Here is a 16827-nt window from a genome sequence, read left to right on the forward strand (position 1 = left end):
GAAGATAGGAAGATGAAGATAGGAACATTGTCTTCATCTTTATATGTCTTTTACCTAACACAATGGCTGACACAAAGACTATGTCCAGTAAACGAATAAAGCTGTGTTGAAAGCCAGCTATAGCAGATGACTTATAAGTTTCATTATATGCATGAAGCCAGGCATGGTGGCACGTACCTATAGTCCCAGCTACTCAGGAAGCTAAGGCAGGAGAATGTCTACATGCAGGAGTTCAAGACCAGCCCAGGCAACGCAGCGGGACCCCGTCTCTAAAAAAACCAAACTAGCTAGGTGCGGTGGCACACATCTATAATCCCAGCAGCTCAGGAGGGTGAGGCAGGAGGACTACAAGTTCAAGGCCAGTTTCCTCAATTTAGACCCAGTCTCAAAATAAAAAATAAAAAGAGCTGGGGATGTAACTCAGTGGTTAAGCAGCCCTGGGTTCAGTCCACAGTTCTACTAACTACTAATTAAAAATATTAGGTGCATTATGTAGCTCCAAGCCAATATTGAACTGAGATTAGGGTTGCCTTATAGGTCATTTCATATCTTAAATGTGAACTATATATTAAAAATGTCCACCTCCATCCCCATCTCCCAGTGCTATGAATAGAATTTGGCAAACTGCTAGATGGTTACTCAGCAGTGTCCTTTATGTAGCTGTCCCTGATACGGGACAGTATGAATGCTGGATCTAGTCAGGATTCTGAAGAGATTATTTGATAAGCAAAAATGTCTAGCAAGTTGAAATTAAACCAAGTCACCTGATTGGGTTGCTCCTTTTTTGAAGAATTTGAGGGTCAGATTTTTTAGAAATCCCTCTTTTGAATCTCACTGTAAATAACCTTGGAGATCATATGTTTGGAAAGCAGAGCAGAATGACTGACTAAATGCTAATCTTGGAGTCCTTACTGCATTAATTGCTCTAGGAAGTTGCACCTAAAAGCTGGTTTTATTTAGAACATACTACTAATTACAGAAGAATCATTACCTTCCTACCAGCTGAGTTTAACACAGGAACACAAAATGTTTCTGCTTGGATGTAAAGAAAGTGAGGCCACCCTTTTCTGTCCTGTCTAAGGGGAGCCTCCTCTTTCTTTGTTGTTGTTGTTTATTTTTGAGTACTGGGGATTGAGCCCAGGGCCGCTTTACTATTGAGCCACATCCCCAGCCCTTTTTTATTTTTTCTTTAGAGACAGGGTCTCCCTAAGTTGCTGAGACTTACCTCAAACTTGCAATCCTCCTGCCTCAGCTTCCCAAATCACTGGGATTACAGGCGTGCGCCACTGTGCCCAGTGGGAACCTCGTTTTGTACCTTTGTGTGCTGGGTTCTCTTCCCCTTGGTCAGCCTATTTGTTATTCTTAACTTTGCTGTTATTGTGTGGTTCTTTTTAACTTTTTCCTTAAGGAGTAAATACTGGTATAGTTTTGGGGGAGGACATGCAGATAACCAAGAGGGAGGGAGGTAAGAAGAAAAGTGGTGTTTAAAAGCTATAGATTAGCTGGACATGATGGTGCACGCCTGTAATCCCACCGACTCGGGAGGCTGAGGCAGGAGGATTGTGAGTTCAAAGCCACCCTCAGCAATTTAGCGAGGCCCTAAGCAACTCAGTGAGACCCTGTCTCTAAATAAAATATAAAATAGGGCTGGAGGCTGAGGATTTGGCTCAGTGGTCAGGTGCCCCTGAGTTCAATCCCTGGTACCAAAAAAATAAGTTACAGATTACTCTGTTGAAATGTTTCTTGATTTTTCTTTTCTTTTCTTTCTTTCTATTTTTTTTTTTTAGGATAAGGAAGCCTGTGTGGGTACCAACAATCAAAGCTACATCTGTGACACAGGACACTGCTGTGGACAGTCTCAGTGCTGCAACTACTACTATGAACTCTGGTGTAAGTCTTTATCCAGGAGGTTCTTGACATCCCCGGGTCCCGGTTACTGTCTCTGTTCACTGGGAAACCATGGGCTGGCCGGCCTTTTCTGATTCTCTTAGGGACAGTGTTGGTGAGTAGAATCTGGTTCTGGGTGCCAGAAGTGACTCCTTGGTAGAGGAGGTGGGTTCTGGTGCTCTCTTAATGCCATGGGTTGAAGACAGGGGAATATGGGTTTCTCCCTGGTGCCTTCTCCTGTGTGTTGAGGACTTCCTCAGGCCAGTCTTTGCTAAATGAGGTTACTGCCACTGAGCTGCTGTGAATGGCAGGTTGAGCTTTAGGTGGCCATAATGTCATTTTATTGTAGGATCCATTGAGACTTTCAGAATTCCCCATAGAGCCTCATAGAGCTGCCTTTGTTTTCTGAGGGTCCATCTCAAAGCAATAGTCTTCCGCTAGGCCCTGGCCTGTGGAATATTCCTTGTAAAATGGAGTCCTGAGATTCAGCCCCTTTATTCCTTCCCTAGTTCTTACACTGAAGCATCTGGAAGCTTCTTTCTTTCTTTCTTTTTAATATTTGTTTTTTAGTTTTAAGTGGACACAGTGTCTTTATTTTGCATTTATGTGACGCTAAGGATCAAACTCAGTGCCTCAAGTATGCTAGGTGCACACTCTACCACTGAGCCACAATCCCAGCCCTGTGGAGGCTTCTGCAGTGTATCTAATCTGTTACTGTCAGCTAAATGCCATGGGAAACAATCTTCGACTTGCCATGGATTTGTTTGAGGCCAGGACCACTTGCCTTTTCCACAGTTGCCTGATGGTGGTAATGTTGTGGTCTTTGGGGAGCAACCTAGGGTATCTTCAACTAACATAATTTGTACTCTGACTTTCCTGAACTTAGATGAGACAGTGTAGGCTGCTCAACAAAAAAATGGGAGAATGCACTGGGTGTGATGCACATGCCTGTAATCTCAGCTCCTAGGGAGACAGGCATTGGATTCTAAGCTCAAAGCCAGTCTGGGCAAACTATTGTGACTCTGCCTCAAATTTGCCTAATGTGCCCTGGGTTCAGTCATCAGAAGATGAAGGAGTTATTAGGGCAGAGAAGCCCAAGGTACTGACCTTGCAGTTCTCCTAGGTATCTCTTGAGAGAGGAAACTGTTACCCCTGATTCTGAGCACCCATCCCTGCCTCCATCTGGAAACAAACTTTGGACTCTTCTGTCAAACTGTGTCATGACTCCTGCCATCACCCTGCCCTCTTTCCTTTCTCTCTCCGTTTCCCCCACATCAGCAATATGACAGGAGAACAGCTAGGAATGTTGTTTGCTCTGGCAAGAAAACTGGACTCTTGTCTGGGAACTGTCTCCCTGTGAAATGTACTTGTTGTTTATAGCCAGCAAGGGTGGGTCCTCCAAACAGAACCTCTCCCTTGCCCTCACCTTTCCCTTTCAAGAACTGAGAACTACCTTCCAAAGGAATTCCAGGGGCAGTCCAGTGCAGAGGGTTCAGGGCTAATGTCCCCACTAGGCCTGCATATATGCATACATAGTAACAAAGGAGGGCACAGAATTGTTGAAATTTTAGAAAGGGTAGGGCTGAGAAAATTGACCAAAGAACAGGACGTGCCAAGCAGGTGGACTGACTGTTTAAATGTTTTAAAATGCAGATAACCACAGAGTTCAAATTCCCCTTCCACCCCTTGATAAAACAAAAGTTGAAGCTGGGCTGCCAAAAAGCCACAGAACAACAGTTTGTTTTTCTGGGGCCCAGCCCAGGCAGCATCAGTTGTGGAGAGGAGTGGAGTTGCTGATGGCCCAGCTCAGATTGCTGGGCTAGCAGCAGAGCAAAGTTTGGTCACCAAAGTCAGGGCTGGGCAACCAGGAGGGTGGAGGAGTTCCAAATGGCAGGGAAGTAGTCTGGGAAGCAGGTGCTTCACTCCAAGAACTTAAAGAAGGTCCGAGGAAGAGCTGGCTGATTCTCTGTCCAGTTAGGATCAGGTGGGGAAATGGGAGACCAGACAGAAACTAGCATCTGCTGGTGAAAGAAGATTCCCCATTATACAAGTTGGTACCTGCTTTCCAAATGCTGGAGGGACCAAGACTATGAAAGCAAAACAGATTTTTCATTTGTGTCCAGCAGTGACTTCTTGGTCAGGAGATGTCTGGTGTGTAGTCTGTCCCTCTCAGGAGCTATTTTGGTTTTGCTCTTTGTTTGAGGCCTGGCCTCTGCCCAAGGTGTATAGGAGAGAAGTCAGGTATTACAATGCACCATGAAGTTCTCAGCAAGACTACACTTTTTATTGCTTTAAACCATTCCCTCTGATTGCCTCTCAACTTGGCCAGAAAAGTGAAAGTATCAGACTTTGGGGTTGGTTTCCCGCCACCTTTCCTTTGGAAGGAAAAGACTTGAGCCAGGAAATCCTTGGCAGAGTTTTCATCAGACAAGGTGCCTCTTTAACTGTGGTTGCCTAAGGGAAGAACCTGGGGGGGAAATGCCATTTTCACCAACCCTTATACCTCTGCTGGGCTTAATTTTCCTGTATGCTAAGGTCTATCACACACACATACACTTTACACAAACACACAAGCACACACTGACCTTGAGCTTTGGCCAGCAAGCTTTTAGTTTGTTGTAACCTTAAACCAGTTACTGGTCTTGTGTGAGAAGGAACTGAAGATCACATTTTACCAACACATTGGTTGAGACTATATAAAGACTATGAATTATTATTATATCCATGCATTTGTATGACATTTGTACTTTAATTCATCATTCTATCATTCAGTCATTTAGCAAACCCTTATTCCATTTTTTTTTTTGAACTTCTATGGCATCAGAATTTCTTGGAGTTCTGATTAAAACACAGATTTTCAGGACCCTACTCCGAGTTTTTAATTCAATAGGTCTGAGGTAGAACCGAGGATTATAGATAGTTCTAGCAAGTTCCTAGTTGATGCTGTGGCCTCTTCTATGCTAAAATCTGTGGGAGAAACGTCAATTTTGCTATCAGGAAGGTAATCAAGCAGAAAGAGGAGATGAGACAAGATGTCCACCTAGTAATGTGAAGTGGAGATGGAATGTATTTGCCAGTTCTGCTGTGATCATTCAAAAGCAGTTTGCTGTGGCTGGACTGGATTCCAGGCAGGCTGCATGGAAAAGATTGCATTTAAAGTGGGCCTTAAAGGGTGGATAAGATTAACACACGTGGAGAAGGATATGTGTCCCCATAAGCCAAGGCCCGTTGGGAAAGCAGCACTGTTCTGGAGTTGTGCTACTCACCTGGGAAGAAAGGGAAGACGGGGAACTTGTGTGGCTAGAACTCTCCCAGTGTCATCTTATTCCACCTGAGGAACAACCCTGCCAGGTATGCATGCCATGCACATTTCTTGGGGCTGAGGGCATTAAGGAACTGCTCCATTGGTGGCAGCTGAGTAATAGAGTGAACTTCACCCCTCGGCCACTCTTCTAGGGCTTCTCCATCTGCCACGCTGGAAGAAAGATGGGCTCTGGTCGCGGGGGGTCTCAAATGGCTCAATATGCACATTTAGTTTCCTGGGGACAAGTAGAGCAAAGGAGACCTGGTGAGTCCAGGAATGTCCTCAAAGCCAAAAAGCCTAAGCCAGATCTCCCAGTTCTCATCCCAGCACTCTTTCCACTTACTAAGCTACATTTTCTGGAGAGAAGTCAAAGTTGGAATTTCTCCCCCTGGGAAATTTGGGGGGAATTTCACTCAAGCTTCAGGTTTCCCTGATTTGGGCTTCTGTGAGGATAAAGGAGTGTTTCTGGACAGTATACTTTCCTGAGGTGACATGAAACAGACTGTTAGCAAATCCAGTTGATATATATTTTTTAAAACAGTCAATATTGCCCAGCTTGTTTTTCATCTGCTAAATTAAATTTTTTAATTTTTAAAATTGACACATAAAAATTGTACATATTTGTAGGGCACAATGTGGTGCTTCAATACATGTATGAGCCAGTGTTCTTCTTAGTTTGTCTTGAGATGTCATTGCTGAGCTGCGCTGTTAAAGGAAAGCCTCTCTGAACAGATTGGCCAGCGGGAAGCTGGGACCTCCTTCCAAGCCCCAGTTGGAGCGCAGCTTCCTAGTGGTCTAGGCCTCTGGGCAAAGGCGCGCTGATCAGAGCAGGGGAGCTGCTATCAGCCAACTGACACAGCACCGTGTTCATGGCAGGGACTCAGTAAATGGGAGTTGCCTGAATTTCCAGTTAGTTTTGCCAAGAACAGAACCTAGAAACAGACTTTGGATGTGTTCCTAACCCATGTTTTTTGTGGAATATTTTAGCGGGTTAAAAGGGAAATTTAAAGGAAATTCTTCCCAACTCTGACTATGCCTGAAACAACAATAATAATAAGCTAGAGAACTGAGCGTACATCAGACATAATTCTGAGTACTCTAAGTGTAGAGATGTGGTGGAGACCGTTTCCCCCATTACAGATGAGGGAAGTGAAAAACAAAATGACCAACTTCATGAAGCTGGGAAATGATTAGTGTGGACTGGGTTCAATCCCAGGCCACCTGCTGCAGCTTCTTTGGGTTGATAGTCTTGCTTGTAGAACAGCTCGCCCGTCTTTCTATGAAATCGTAAGCCTCCGAAGGCTTCGTTGCCTAAATCGAGGCCTTCTCCACAGTGGCAGTAGCAGGAACTCTGCTGCTGAGCGCTCTAATGGGCAGGGAAGTGACCCACCGTCTCTGGAATGAAAGAGGAGCTGACTGTCAAGTTTGCTTCAGCTCCTTAGCAGGGCCACACGGCTTAGTTCCTACATTGGATTGTGATTGTTTTTAAAAACGTGTTCCATTTTGCTTAGGATGGTAAATGCTCCCCACAGTGAGGTCACAACTTTAAAGGCTGTCATTGTGGAATAGAGTCTGTGGGTAGATGTGTGTTTAGGGGTATGGGAGAAACAATCCTAAATTCCTCTTATGTATGTCTTAAATTAGGTTTTACTTTGGTTTTTTTATACCAGAGATTGAACCCAGGGGCGCTTAACCACTGAGCCACATCCCCAGCCCCTTTTAACATTTTTTTGGAGACAGGGTCTTGCTAAGTTGCTTCAGGCCTTGCGAAGTTTCTGAGGCTGTCATTGAACTTGCAACCCCCCTACCTCAGCCTGGAATTACAGGCATACTCCACTGCACCTGGCCTAGGTTTTACTTTCTAAAACTTTCTGCCTTGTATTTAAAATCTAGCTAGAAGATTAAAATTTGACTATCTCCATATGGACTAGTTTACATATTCTCCCTTTTAAAGTTGATTTGATGGGTTACAACTTTGACTAAAATGACACTCAAGAGAGTCAGATTTTTGAAGGCCAAATTCAAACACCTGCCTTACTTAAAATCAAATAGGACCAGCTTGTTAGGGGTCTTTTCTGTACCCATACAGACAACTCGCCATACCACTAGACCCATTCTGCTCCCAGGTTAGTTTTCTTCCAGTTTTGATCCACATAGAGAATTCCTTGTGGTCTTGTGTTAGAAATGGAAAAAAAAAAATTATAACTCAGTTTGAAACTAATATAACCTCACACAGCTGATATACACTAAGGATAGTTTTTCTTCCCATAATATCAAATGAAAAGAACTAGGCTAGGACTGGAAGTGTAGATCAGTGGTAAGATATGTGCTTAGTATGCATGAGGCCAATTCTCTCCCTCAGAAAACCCTGTACACACATTGGCAGTCAGAGTAGGTTAGGTTTTGCTGTGGGAACAAACATGTCCAAAATTCTAGTGACCTAAAATAATAGATGTGTTTGTCATTCACACTACACATCTGTTGAAGGTTGGATGGCATCTTTGTTCCCACTTCAGCATCCCCTGGGACCCAGACTGACTGACACTGAAGTGGCCATCTGGAATGCTGCCAATTGCCACAGCATAGGGAACTAGACTAGTGGAGGATCCTACATATGTAAGAATTGTTCTGGTCTCTCAATGACAAGTCACTTCTAATCTCATTGCAGTATTTAGAACTAGTCCCAAAGTCTCAGCCAATCAAAAAGGGGCCAGGAAGTTTAAGCCTGCTTAATGCCCAGAATAGGTAAAACAAGAAATATTTGACAAACACGAAAACCAGTGTGTGGGTTAAAAACAAGTTTTAAAGTTGGTTTTCATTGTACATGCCTGTAATCCCAGCTGAAACCCAGACTAAAGCAGGAGGATGGCAAGTTTGAAGTCAGTCTGGGCATAGCTCAGTGGTAGAGCACTTGTTTAGCCTGCAGGAGGCCCCCCAGCACTGCAAAAAAAAAAAAAAAAAAGTTAAAACTGAGAAATAATGTCTTAGAGCGTGTGTATTGCAGTATAAAAGTTAGAAGTTGGTTCACCTTTAGGTAAGGAACTACTGAAAAAATGACTTTGTGGGGTAAAAAATAGATACTGATTAGCTTATGGGAGAAACTACTTTATTTTCATTCATTATTCATTCATTCATTTATTTATTGTTTTAGACCGGGTCTCACTATGTTGCCCAGATTGCCCTGACTGGTCTCAAACTCTTGAGCTCAAGTGATACTTCTGTCTCAGCCGTCCCAAAAGTAGCTGGGACTACAGGCACACACCACCACACCTGACTAGAATATAATTATTTTTTCCCCCAGTACTGGGGCTTGAACACAGGAGCACCCTACCACTGTGCTCATTCCCCAGCACTTTTCAGTTTTTATTTTCACTAAGTTGCAAGACTCGCCTCAAACTGAGATCCTACTACCTTAGCCTCCCAAGCTAGCATTATGTGTGTTTACCACCATGCCAACCCTAGAGTGGCTGTATAGTCCTAACTATTTGGGAGACCGAGGTGGGAGATCATTTGACTTCATGACTTTGAGACCAGCCTGGGCAACATGCTGAGACCCCCATCTGAAAAGAAAAAAAATTTACAAATTAACCCAGAAGTGTAGGGATTGTGAGGTGATGTAGGTAATATACAACAGCAGTTAGTCCTACTTTTTTAAAGCAAAAATTCGTTCATTATATGATTGAATTAAAATAACATAACAATAAAAAAGATAAATGGAGACTTGGCATATAAGAATATTTGTGTACATCATATTTTAATTTAAATCTATGATCATTTGGTATCTAGAACTTCATTGGTCTTATTAAAACAGTAAGTCTCCTTACACAGTGACACATACCTATAATCCTAGCAACTTGGGAGGCTGAGGCAGGAGGATCGCAAGTTCGAGACCAGCCTCAGCAATTTAGCAAGGCCCTAAGCAAGATAGTGTGACCCTGACTCAAAAATAAAAAGGGCTAGTGATGTAGCCCAGTGGTAAAGTACCACTGAGTTCAATCCCTAGTTACAAAAATAATAACAACCACCACTCAGTTAATCCCAAATTTTCAATTGTGTGAATGTTTCAACAAAATTGACACAGGTGCATTAAAATAGGTTGGAAATCATAATCCAAAATTTATAAATATTACTATATAATTATATAAACGATATTTAAGTTTTTATATGTGTCCCACATTTGAAATGGTGGGACAAAATGCCTTAAATCAATGAGAATCAAGTTGGGATCATACTTTATATTGTTTTATAATCTGTATTTTTAATTTAATATCAAACTTTTTATATATCAAAAGTAATATTCTACACATCATTTAAAAATTATTCCTATTATTTCATTGTATTACTTCATTACCAGAGGAATTGAAAGACCTATCTAAAATAACTTATTACATTTAAAAATAAATTAAAATCCAGGTGGGTACGGATGGCACTTGCCTGTAATCCCAGAAGATTAGGAGTCTGAGGCAGGAAGATCACAAGTTCAAAGCTAGCCTCATTGCTCAGCCATAAGCAATTTAGTGGGACCTTCTAAAAATACAAAACAAAAAAGGTTTGGGGGATATAACTTAATGGTAAAGTGCCTCTGGGTTAATCTCTAGAACCAAATAATAATAATAAAAACCAGTAAAAATAAAACTAGAGATAATTCTGAAATCTAATTTATTCCTGGTTTCATAGTTTGGAGTTTGTGGAGACGGCATAGTGAGAAAGGGGGCCTGTGGGCCTTCTCCTGTTCCTCCTCCCCTCCCTAGAGTAGGAGGAAGGGGAGGTCTGCTGATGGCCCTTAGTCTAGTGCAGCCACAGACTGAAGGGGAGGTGGTCCATGCTGGCAGTGGGAGATGGAATTATACTGGATTAGAGGAAGAGTGCAGGAAATCATTTACACTCTCTAGGGAAGAGATTGACTTGAGGCAATTAGAATTTTCCACTTCCAACTTCAGGGACTCTGCATTACAGAGACTTACACCGTAGAGAAAAAGTCCTGGTCTTTGTTGAGAGAACCCGAAGAATTTCTTTATCAGGAATCCCTCCAAAGCCCCTTGCAATTGCTAATCTGAGTTGGGTTGGGGAGGGGAGAGGGGCACCAAGAAAGCAATGTATTTTCTCTAAGATCCCTTAAAAGAGGAAAAGGACACTGTCCTAAAAGATGAACATTTTTAGTGCCTGCAAAACTTAAAACATGGGATCAATCAGTGGTTCTAGAGAGACGCCCTGGCACTCCTCCCTTCCCCCAGGGTCCCCGAGGCACCCTGGAGCGAGAGACCATCTGTGCTATCAGCATTTTCACATGCTTCTCTGTGCATCTTTTACTCTGGTACAAACTTGTTTTTTCTTTTTCTTCTTCTTCTTCCTTTTTTTTTTGGTACTGGGGGTTGAACCCAAGGTTATTCTACAAACATGTTACTTCCCCAGCCCTTTTTATTTTAAATTTTGAGACAGGATCTCACTAACTTGCCCAGTCTAGGCTCAAACTTGTGATCCTCCTGCTTCAGCCTCCCAAATAACTAGGATTACAAGTTTGTGCCTCCACGCGTGGTTTGGCAGAAACATTTATGAACATAGCTTAAACATAAAGTAATGGGATGAGGTCTAACAGTGCCAGCTTCAACCATGTGGGCACTGTCCAGGGACCTCCTTGTTTGAGAGTTGCCCCCTCTGGCTGGTACTCACCATGCGTACTTGCCTCTCTGTCTCACCCTCCCAACTCCCCAGGGTTCTGGCTAGTGTGGACCATCATCATCATCCTGAGCTGCTGCTGTGTCTGCCACCACCGCCGAGCCAAGCACCGCCTTCAGGCCCAGCAGCGGCAACATGAAATCAACCTGATTGCCTACCGGGAAGCCCACAATTACTCAGCGCTGCCATTTTATTTCAGTATGTACTCAAAACTGTCATTCCCAACCCTCAGAAGCTCAGGAGCACAGAGTCAGGGCATCTGTGGGCACAAGGGGATTTGCCCCCATTTACCCTACATAGAATCTTGCAAATACATGAACAGGGGTCTCCTTCAGCACAGAGGAGCAGGTATTCCGGCTGTGGGTCCCTAAAGCCTCAGGTCTGTTCTAGAGCTCACAGTGCCTGGGTTCTTGCCAGAAAAAAAATAAAATAAAAATTTAAAGCATATACTCAGATGGAATATAATGTGAGTGAATTGGAATTTGGTGTTCAGTGGCCTGAATTCCTCCCATTTTGCTTGCTGCTATGTGATGTGCCTCATAGAGGGGATGCCCATCAAAGGGGCAGGTATTGGTGTTGGGGGGGCTGGGAAACTTGGTGAATCACTACCTGAACTTCCCTGAGGTTCTTTACGTGTGACCTCTCAAATGGTCCATGGAGGCCCAGTTGGGCAGCTTGTCCCAAGCCATTGTGAAGTGCATTCTACAAAATAAAAGAGTCAGAAGTGTTTGAATTCCACATCTAGAAGAGTTAATTGCTTAGCACAGTGCCTGGCATATGTAAGTGCTCAATAAATGCTAGCAAGTACTATTATGTCATCTGTGCCTTAAGATGTTCAGCACAGTCAAAAGGTAACTTACCTGGCATGTTTTCAATGAGCCTTGGATGACACAGGCCCCTCGTCCTTTGCTGGTAACCACTGTTCTTGCTTTGAGTCAAGATGCAGCTTAGTTTGTCTTTCCAGCCACACTAGAGTAAGATAGACAACAGATTTCTAACTTCCCAGAGAAAAACCCTATATATAATATATCTAGAAGAATGGAAAAAGAAATAAGTGGTCAGGAAGTCTTAAATTAGGATCCCTGACCCTGAGGCCTGAGGATAGATGGAGGATACAGTCTGAGCAAAGAATATGAGACTGTGTTCCCATGGTCCATTCCAGGCAGAAATTGGTTCTTGGTCATCTACCACAGTTGCCTAACCCTTTGCCTTAATTCCAGGTAGGCAGGAAGTCCTTGCTTATGAAGCAGCACTAGGGGCTCTTAGATGCCAAGAAGCTGGAGTAGGTCAACCCAAACTGTTCCTCTTTCTCTGCACATTTGCTCACAGCTCTCTTCCCCTGCCCACGACCAAGAGCCAAAGCTACCACTTGGTGGCTCTGCTAGAGGGGTGGTAAGGGACAATGCGTATGTTTGGTATGAGTTTTGCAATCTGTCCTATGACAGTGGCCAGTGCAGTAATTTTTCCTCCCTACCTCCCCATTTTTAGGGTTTTTGCCAAACTATTTACTACCTCCTTATGAGGAAGTGGTGAACCGACCTCCAACTCCTCCCCCGCCATACAGTGCCTTCCAGCTACAGCAGCAGCAGCAGCTGCCTCCTCAGTGTGGCCCTGGAGGTGGCAGCCCTCCGGGTGCTGATCCTACCAGGGGCTCCCAGGGGGCACAGAGCAGCCCCTTGTCTGTGCCCAGCAGAAGCAGCACAAGACCCCCAAGCATTGCTGATCCTGAGCCCTCTGACGTGCCAGCTGACCGAGCAGCCACCAAAGCCCCCGGAATGGAGCCCAGTGGCTCAGTGGCCGGCCTGGGGGAGCTGGACCCAGCGGCCTTCCTGGACAAGGATTCAGAATGTAAGGAGGAGCTACTGAAAGATTCCAGCTCTGAGCATGGCAGTGTGCTCCCCGATAGCAAAGACAAGACACCTGGCAGACATCGCCGCTTCACAGGTGACTCAGGCATTGAGGTGTGTGTGTGCAACCGGGGCCATCATGACGATGACCTCAAAGAGTTCACCACACTCATTGATGATGCTCTGGATGGGCCCCTGGACTTCTGTGACAGCTGCCACGTGAGGCCTCCTGGTGATGAGGAGGAAGGGCTCTGCCAGCCCTCTGAGGAGCAGGCTCGAGAGCCTGGACATTCCCACCTGCCTCGGCCGCCTGCGTGCCTGCTGCTCAACACCATCAATGAGCAGGACTCGCCAAACTCCCAGAGCAGCAGCTCCCCCAGCTAGAGTAGGCCCTGCCTGTGCCCGGAAACTTGGCAAAGCAACCAGGGTAAGGGAGACTCACGAGAGAAGCATTAAGTGACTTTCAGAGGAAGTGGAACAGCCACTTTTTTTTTCCCTTCTCCTCTCCTGCTTTTTCCTACATCTCCAAGTACAGTTTGGGGTGTGGGTGCCTCTCCCTCACAAAAGCACAGTATTGTGGAGGGCTGAGAAGTTGGTTCCATGACTCATTCCTCATCCCCACCTCATCCCCTTCTTCCCCCACTTTCAAGTCATATCTCACCTACCTGCTTTGGTCAGAGAGATATGTTTTAAAGCCCCCAAAGAAGGGGACTGGGACTGTGTCCTGTGATGATTCTTGGTGATGTAGTGGATTTATGCTCTGGTTTTAGTTTAAGAGAACTTTGTTGTGTCTCAGTTCAGCAGAAGCAACCCTTCTTAGCCCTGGTTGAAGAAGGAAGCCACAGAGGTCTAGGGATTGTCAACTGTGGCTGCCAATGTCTGCACAGCCAGAGTTAAGCTGATTCTGTGGGAGGATGAGAGCTGGTGGACAGGTTGGTAGGAGGCTTGTTGATCTCTCAAATTCCAGGTGACAAGAAAATGTACCACTGTGCATCCTGGAGGGGCCCCTTCCTTCCCAGCAGGCTCAGGTGTGGAAGAGTAGACTGCCTTTTCTTTGTTTGTTTGTTTGTTTGTTTGTTTTTTTAACAAACAACAAAAGCCAGCTAGAAACAAGAACCTTACCAGTGGACTTGCAGGAATTCTCTTCTGGACAAGGGAAGTTTGTGCTTTCCCAGGTTGGCCTACCACGAATGTGGCTGCAGTTGAGCCAGAGGAAGATGTTTGTGTGTGGGCTTGGAGTGGGTTAGCTCTGAGCAGTAGGCCCTAAATCTGGGAGTGGAGAGAAGTGCAGCTTCCTGCATCTCTGCCCTTTGGTCTGTGCCCACAGGTGACCAGTGTCCTTGTCCATCCCTAGCACATGGTCTGCAGGACTTTGTATCTCCTTGTACTCTTATGAACAGAGGGTCTGAGGAAGCTGTGGGTCCTGGGAAAGGCAGCCCCGTAGTCTGGTTCTCACACAGTATTTTTTCTTTGATTCTGAATAAGTCTCTTGTTGTTGTGTGTTTGTTTGTTTTAAACTGACCACTTGGAAGAAATCCCTTGGTTATCTGTGGTTCTCATGCTCTGTCCTGTCCCTAGCCCAACTTTTCTGTAACCTATGTAAGGAGTTTTGGTGGCCCAGGTGGGAGGGTGGAGGCAGCCTCCAGAAGGACCACAGGATCCTTATTACTGTCGTCTGGTTTTGGACAACCAGTTGAGCTTTGATAGGAAAACTCTGACAGGAGAGAGCAATCAGCTGAAACTAACATTCCCCATCCATCCCTGTTCATATGAAAAGTTTGGTTCTTCTCCCACTTTTGAATGATGATATTCAGGCTAGGCATTGATGTTACAGTAAAAAAGGAAAAAAAAAAAATATATATATATATATATATATAAACAGACAAATCCAAGGCTGTGAGGTGAATGAGTGTTTGTTTGGATTCCACAGAACCAAAATTCATGTCGAACAAAGTGAAGTCTGTAGACGATGACTTTGAATGATCTGTAGTGTGTGTGTGTCTCTCTTTTGTGTGTGAGCCCCACACCCCGTGTTCCTGTGAAGATACTTTGAATGGCAGCCAACCTGCTCACACCACACGTCTGAAGCAAACATGGCCCTCTCAAGGTAATTTATTTTATGCATTTACTGTTTACCGAACAAAACGTCTGACTGTGTACGCGAGTGTATTTGGCAGCATTGTCGACGGCGCCCCCCTGTGTTTGCCTGAGATACTGCGCTCAAGGTAGAGGCTCCACTCTGCTCATCACTGCAATTTGCACATTGCTCCGTGGTCGCTCAGAGGCCTGTGTTCTGTCCCTGTTAATGGAAGTGTGCTCTGAACCTGTCTGCCTCCCTCCGCTACTCCTTGCCTTCGGTCTCAGTCCCCAGAGGGTGTCCACAACCACTTGGGACAGAAGGCAAAAGTGGAATTCAGACAGAAGCTTGATTGGCTCTTCAGTGACAAGCTTGGCCTTGCCGTGGCCCAGACATCAGCCTGCCCAGAATTGCCAGGAGGCTTTGGCAGACTCACGGTGCCACAGCACAGTCCTTCCTTTGCTGAGTTCAGTGGACACAGGCGGACTGGCGTGTGGCCAGAGGGGTGCCACAGCACAGCAGCCCTCAGATGCCTACCTTCCACCTTCCTTTCGATATCACAGACAACTCACTGAAGTGTCTCCAAGGAGAACAAGTTTTACCAAAATGAATCCTTCTGCATTTAACTGATCAAATGGATGAATCTGACCCTCTAGGTTTCTTTCCCCAGCGGGGAGCTGGTCTGAGTGTTGACTGTTGGCTTCACTGAAGCATCTTACCCTGAAGGCCTGAGAAGAAGCACAGTGGCCAAGCTGGACTTAACTAGTAAGCCGCAGTTGGCCACGGCTGCTGGAGGCTTCCTGCTCAGAGAAGGAGACAGGGAACTGAAGGAATAGTCAGGGGGTCAGAGAGACTAGGTTGAGTCTGGTTTTCCAGATGAATGAGAAGGAAAGGATTGGTGGAGGGTTTGGTGCTACAGTCGGAAGATTTGCAAATGCTAACACATTCCTGTGTGAGGCACATCACCATTTGTCAGTTATTGTGAATATGTGTATTTTAAGCAATAAGATTCAGCTGGTCAGATTTTTCTGGGCAGTCTCAGTGACGCATTTCCTGTGCTGTGATTGTTCTGAAGACAGAGTGGCTCTAACCACTGTGAGAAGCCCAAATAAAAATTCATCCCAAAAGTTTTTCTGTGCTTTTTTCTTGCACCACTTTGTTCCTTTTTCCTCTTCCTCAGTCAGGGAGTCACACCTTAAGATCTCAAACGCAAGCACTTTTTCCTTCACACAGGGACTGAGCAGTGTCACGTAGCAGTTGAGAACAGGATCCTGGGCCAAACTGAAACCACAGGGCCAAGGGCAGGCTGGAAGCTGCTGCTGAGTCCACATTTTATCCTCAGCGGTTTTCCCCCAAACTCTGTTTCTCCTTTTGATGTCTGGAATACTTTGTGAGGCCCCACAGATAGGTTAAAATTAGACCCCAAAAAGCAGGAACAAGTTTTGTTAGATACCCCGTAGCTAAAGATGACATTTAAAAGGCAGCAAGCATTCCAAGGTCTCTTTTACTGATGGACAGAAAGAAATGTGGGTGGGTGCTCAGTTTTGGAATTTTAATGTACAAAATATTAGAGCTGGGCACAGTGGTACATACCTATAATCCCAATGACTTGGGAGGCTGAGATAGGAGGATTATAACTTTGAGGACAACCTCAGCAACTAAGACGCTAAGCAATTTAGTGAGACCCTGCCTGAAAATCGAAAGAGCTGCAGATGTAGATCAGTGGTAAAGTGGCCCTGGGTTCAATCCCTAGTACCGAAAAAGTGTGTGTTTGTGTGTATGTGTATGTATTAGCCACTTTGTGCCCAGCATTGTGCTGAAAGCTAGGGAAATGCAAATATATAAGACATGGCCCCTGCCCCTTAGAACTTCAGTTACAGTTAGGAAGACAAATAGACTGTGTGAGATAGAAGCCACAGAAAGTAGGCTGAGGTGGAGAGAGTGGTGCATGTTCCAAGATGCCAGGAGCAGTCAGAGATGGTCTGAGGTCTTGAATGCCAAGCAGGGAGCCTCTGAACTGAGCTTTAGGCAGCTGG

The 16827-nt window shown here is 45.0% G+C and overlaps 1 protein-coding gene across 2 annotated transcripts in view; it reads left to right on the forward strand.

Moving 5' to 3' along the window:
* Window positions 1-15906, forward strand: part of Wbp1l (WW domain binding protein 1 like) — a 58803-nt gene extending 42897 nt beyond the window's left edge. For both annotated transcript variants that reach the window (XM_076835267.2, XM_076835268.2), the window contains 3 exons: window positions 1788-1890; window positions 10904-11065; window positions 12356-15906. In XM_076835267.2, coding sequence (XP_076691382.1) covers window positions 1788-1890; window positions 10904-11065; window positions 12356-13098 — 1008 coding nt within the window. In that variant the 3' untranslated portion in view covers window positions 13099-15906. The remainder of the gene's footprint in view (window positions 1-1787; window positions 1891-10903; window positions 11066-12355) is intronic.
* Window positions 15907-16827: the final 921 nt, after the last annotated feature.

Source organism: Callospermophilus lateralis, chromosome 15 (assembly GCF_048772815.1).
Source record: "Callospermophilus lateralis isolate mCalLat2 chromosome 15, mCalLat2.hap1, whole genome shotgun sequence".
Lineage (NCBI taxonomy): Eukaryota > Metazoa > Chordata > Mammalia > Rodentia > Sciuridae > Callospermophilus > Callospermophilus lateralis.